Source organism: Zea mays, chromosome 1 (genome assembly GCF_902167145.1).
Source record: "Zea mays cultivar B73 chromosome 1, Zm-B73-REFERENCE-NAM-5.0, whole genome shotgun sequence".
NCBI lineage: Eukaryota > Viridiplantae > Streptophyta > Magnoliopsida > Poales > Poaceae > Zea > Zea mays.
In genome coordinates, this window is record NC_050096.1 from 260,873,104 (window position 1) to 260,878,738 (window position 5,635).

General features: G+C 41.8%; 1 protein-coding gene across 1 annotated transcript; it reads right to left on the reverse strand.

The window, feature by feature from the left end:
* Positions 1-3,032: 3,032 nt before the first annotated feature.
* On the reverse strand, positions 3,033-5,428 carry LOC103643731 (uncharacterized). Its single transcript, XM_008666903.3, has 5 exons — positions 5,293-5,428; positions 4,836-4,968; positions 3,865-4,306; positions 3,596-3,783; positions 3,033-3,487 (listed from the first exon to the last, which is right to left on the reverse strand). Exons 2-5 carry the CDS (start codon positions 4,953-4,955, stop codon positions 3,224-3,226), a joined length of 1,014 nt encoding a protein of 337 aa, XP_008665125.1. The 5' UTR covers positions 4,956-4,968; positions 5,293-5,428; the 3' UTR covers positions 3,033-3,223.
* Between the last annotated feature and the right edge of the window lie 207 nt (positions 5,429-5,635).

Here is a 5,635-nt window from a genome sequence, read left to right on the forward strand (position 1 = left end):
GACACACAAGGAGGTAATTGAGTTTATAACTGAGCATATTATTCATAGATTCGGCATTCCCCAGACCTTAACTACAGATCAAGGTACTTCTTTTATGTCAAGGGAGGTACGTGAATTTGCTGAATTATACAGAATTAAGCTACTTAATTCATCTCCGTATTATGCTCAGGCCAATGGACAGGCCGAGTCTAGTAATAGGACATTGATTAACTTGATAAAAAAGAAGATATCTGATAATCCTAAACATTGGCATAAGATTTTGTCTGAAGCTTTATGGGCTCATAGGATATCTAAACATAGGGCTACTCAAGTGTCTCCTTTTGAGCTTGTCTATGGGCAGGAAGCAGTGTTGCCTGTGGAAATAAGTTTGAATGCTGTCAGGTTCGCCAGACAAAATGATTTAAATGCTACTGATTATTATAATTCAATGATGGATAATATTGATGAGGTGACCGACAAAAGGATGATAGCTTTGGGAGCAATAGAAAAGGACAAGATCATGGTAGCCAGGGCCTACAACAAGAAGGTCAAAGCAAAATCATTTCAAGTAGGGGACCTGGTGTGGAAGACTATTCTGCCTCTAAGGAGTAAAGACCGGAAGTTCGGGAAATGGTCACCAAGCTGGGAAGGCCCTTATAAAGTAAAACAGGTGATGTCTGGCAACGCCTATTTGCTACAAACATTACAAGGCAAGGACTTGCCTAAGGCTTTGAATGGGCGTTTCCTCAAACAGTACCATCCTAGTATGTGGCAGGATGCCTAAGAGAACCGATGTAATCACATCGAGTTAGTTGCTTTTGGTTTGCTCAGCTCCACCAAAAGGCAGGGGGGCATATGTTGAGTGCCAAAAAGAGCCGAGCGGACGGTCCGGCCCTGGAGCCGGACGGTCCGCGGTCCGGACAGTCCGCGCCTGTGGGCCGGACGGTCCGCGCCTACGCAGAACAGATTAGGGTTCCGAGTTTTGTGCTATGTTTGTTAGCTATATTCGCGGGTTTAGCTCGGAATCCGGTCGTGTAAAGGGTCCAGCCCCCCTCCTCTATAAAAAGAGAGGTCTACGGCCGATTTATCATCAACAATCGAATCAATACAACTTCTATTCGCATTTATTTCCAGTACAATTAGGAGTAGTTCTAGTCTAGTTCTAGTTTAGCCTCTCGATCCCCAAATTCTCCGCCTCTCCTCGACTCTACGTCGATTAGAGGAGTCTAGGTCGGCCGGCCCGAGCCTAGACACCACCTAGGATCTCTCCTCCCCGACGGGGTCCCTCCCGGGAGCGAGATCCAGGCGCCGCCGGCGATCTTCCGCCGCCCCTGCGCACGCGCGGACCGTCCGGCCCTAGGGCGCGGACCGTCCGGCCGTCAGGCAGGGAACCCTAGCTGCGCGCCAGGCCGCGGACCGTCCGGCCCCAGGCCGCGGACAGTCCGCCCCTGCGCAGAGAGTATCACCGCGCCTTGCACCAGGCCGCAAACCGTCCGGCCCCGCGCGCGGACCGTCCGCCCTTGTGCAGAGGGCACCGCCACCGGTTCTTCTTGAGTGTTTGGCGCTCCGAAAAGGCGTCAACACCAACCTACGATTGATCGCTAAAAACCTTTAGCGACCCATAAGGATGGTCGCTGTAAGTGCCGTCGCTAAAGGCTTTAGCGACTGATATCTTTTTAGCGACCGACCATCCATTGTTGATATTGAATATTTAGCGACCAACAGACCGTTGCCACAAACGAATTTAGCGACCAACCATCGGTCCCTAACTTTTAGCAACCAATAGTTGATAATAAATAAAAGTCGCTAAAGATCAATCGTCGTGTAGTGGTGTAGTGATGTTTGTTCTTCCCCATCCGCAGAAGATCCCACAACGTAGTCCTCCTCACGCATACTAGGTATGAATTGTTCATGCATGTGCATGTGTGCCTACTATACATACAATCTTCTGTTATATTCTTGACATAATTTTCAGATTCTTCAAAATCTTGCTATGAAGATGGTGTTCGTGCTCACCTCAAAGAGGGCGCCACACCATCTTGCAGTTGAAAATGATTGAGCGCAAGAAAATCTGCCATTATCGGTTATTGTTTCTTTGTAAAAACTATCAATACTCGCCCCAAATTTATTAACAAGATTAGACAAACAAGTAATCACAAGATCATGCAATTGCTTCACTGCATCATTTAGAAGGTGAGATGGAAAAGGCAGATTTCCTATTGGAGACACCCGACCATGGGATGGAGTTTGGCAAAAGGAAAAATAGATTCATCGAAGATAAAGTCTCATGAGATATAGACATGTCCAGAACTGGGATCAATGCACTTGAAGCCTTTGTGAAAAATGCTTAATCCCAAGACAGCGTGTGGACCAAAACTAGAGTTTGTGAGTGTAGTATCGACAAGCATTTCAACGATGTTTCATAATTGATGACTTTGATTGGTGTAAGATTGATCAAGTAAATGGCAGCAAGAAAAGCATCATCCGAAAACTTTAGAAGGTATAGAGGCTAGAGAAGGGCAAAACCAACCTCAACTATATGGCAATGCTTTCTTTTAGGTGGCGTGTTTTGTTGGTGCATGTATAGATGGGATTCATGATGGGTGATGCCAATTTTTTGAAAAAAAAACTGAAGCCTTTGATATTCACATCCCTAGCAATAATGAACTATGATGCTTTTTCTATAAAAAAGACGCTCAACAAAGTTTGGAATTCAACAAATTCATGAAAGACGTCAGACTTGAACTTTAGAGGATAAATCCATGAGAATTTGCAGTAATCATCAATAAATCTCACATAGTATTGTTTACCTCCAAATTTGAGAACATTGCCCAGTCAAGTGTTGTTATGTAATTCACATTGATCAATCTTTTTAAAAATTTGGTTAGATTTAATTCAGAATATATTAGCAATAATTATATCCTCAATAAGTTTATTATAAAAATATAAATCAGTGATTTATCTATACCACTATATAATCCACTAGTCTAATACTAATTCTGCACTACATATCTTAACTATTTCTTATGTATATTCAGTTAAAACTAAAAATATGCGAGAATGATATTTATTTTAGGATGAAAGGAGTTGGAGCCTCCCAAGCATAAAAGCGTTAAATCGTTAATATCACTGCTGCAAAAGTTGGCACTAATAATGGCTGACATGACCATTAGCAACTCTTATCAAACCAAGAAGCACTACTGTCAACGGCTACCGCTGCAAAAGTCGCAAAGAACAGCAGAAATCATTTCCCAGATCTCACTCTTCTGCGAACGATGTGCACATTCATGGTGTACTTCATGGTCTTCAGTGGCTCAAAGAGGCAGATATCTCCCAGCTGCAAATTGTTGTCACGAGCAAACTCTGCCCACCCAATGCGAAGCCTTTTGGATTCACCTTGATCTTTCCGAACCTCAAGAATCACTTCCCAGCTCTTGCCATGACACTGAAGAATCACCGCTCCGCTCTTGAATGGGAGACATACATCAGGATATTTTCTGGAGAAGACCTGGTTAGAGAGGGAAACATGTTTTTCAATTTCAGGGTTGGAATCGAAATGCAGTATCGGTCCTAGAACCAAAAGAGAGAGAGAGAGAGAAAGAGAAACCTAACTCACCATATCTTGAGATCGTCCAAAAATGTTTGACTTCTTCACGACAAACACGTAGATTGGGATTTCAGAACAAATAGCTCGGAGTCTCTCTTTCACTTTTCTCCTCTGCATACTATCAAGGATGGTGCCTCGTGGGAGTATGCAACTTGGAACAGAATGTGCTTCATCGTCTTCTGAACTTCTCATTCCTCCTATAATCAAACAAGACAGTGATATCATGATCTTGTAGATATACATAGATGCTACTAGGTTCGACGACATTGCGACTCAACCTGATGAGTTGGATATGGATCTACATGGACTAATATTGATCCTACTCCTGTCTCTTTGCTTTCTTGCTTTCTTTTTAGTCTCTGGTGTTTTCATGGGAAGATCAGCATAGCTGCTTGAAATGTCAAGGGGTTCTTGGGGTTCTTCTCTCTTTCGTCCACCACTCATAGCATTTTTCGTGACAAAAAAAGGCGGTACTTTCTCGCAACCACTAGGATCAAATATCAGGACCTTCATCCGAGACATCCCATCATACTTGAATACCAACAAGTCAAACATTTTCAAGTCATGGGCACTAACAAACGACTTCCACCCAGATTGAAACATGATTCTGCCCAAATTCTGTGCAACTTGAACATCAAAAGTATAACCACCAAGTGATTCAAGCTTAATATTTCTTTCTACTTTTCCTCTGAATTTTTTAGCAAATTTAACCGGTATGACCTGCGGTAACAAGATTGACGCAGAGCAAAGTTCAGATGAGGTAAGGAAGCTGTATAAAATCTGCATCGATGTATTGCAAGTTTGGTTGATGTAATCACAGCTAATTATCTTAAAACAAGTGATGCGCACCATCATATAATGAAACACTAAATTGATTCCAGGTGCAAATCAGCTAGAAACTAAAGAATGAAAAGAGTTGCTACAGTTTGATTAATTCAATTTCATTTCTTGAAGCCAATATCTTGCAAAATCAGTAAATAATTTGTCTCTGTCCCCTGGTGTAGAAGACTAGAAGGATTGCCATAAAATTGCACTACCATTATTTATGTTGTAATTGTAACTTGCAAGTGATGTTATTCCATTCATGGCTACCAAAATAGATCTTTGCTCAGTAGTCTTAGGAACATCATGCTAATATAGATTGGGAACACTACCACAGTCCATAGTTTGAATTAGTCACAAAAGTTACTTCACTTCTGAGAAGGTAATAACCACATTCCAGTATTGAACAAGCAAGAAAATTGCTCACCAATCTTTTATGGAAATCACCAATCAAAATCTTGAAGAAATGCTTCCCATTGTCATCCGTGTGATCATTCCGGTGGTAAATCACATCCCTCTCCTTGCATCCATTTGAAGGCTTTCTCATCTTGGTACAGTACCTGCAATAAAGTTTGCAATAGTATACAGTAGAGATGGAGAAGTAACTTCTTGAGAGAAAAAGGAAGGAAATTGGGCATTTTTTTACCTGAACGATCAATCTCAGAGAGAGAGAGAGAGAGAGAGAGAGAGAGAGAGAGAGAGAGAGAGAGAGAGTTTAGAAAAAATGGAATTAACAGGGGGACAGGCAGCGGAAGAAACAGAAAAACACGGAACTCTAATAACGATGTATAGGTCAAAAGAATTTCCTCAAGACTATTTAAAGGCAAAAAAAAAAAGACTATCTAAAGCAACCCGCAAGGAACCAAAGGACAAGAAAACCTTACAGGATTCTTGCGAGGTCCAGGGGTAGAAACGCTTTCTACAGGAGAAGAGAACAGCTCGCCTTGAGCCCGTTCCTCTTCGCCAGAGAGATTTTAGAATGGGATAGGAGAAGCCAAGAGCTTTTATTAAAACCTATTCGAAATCTTCCAGACTCCCACGTCTGCATTTAAAGACAATTATTTCTTTGAAGTTAAGTTTCCTTTTTTTTCTCTTAGATTGTCTCCTTATCTATCCCATCTCTCGAATAAAATGTACAATAACATTTTGTATGACTATATACACGTTCTGTTGGAGACTAAGGATGTTAAGTAGAACATAGATGAAAGTTCTTACCTTAGGCAACTT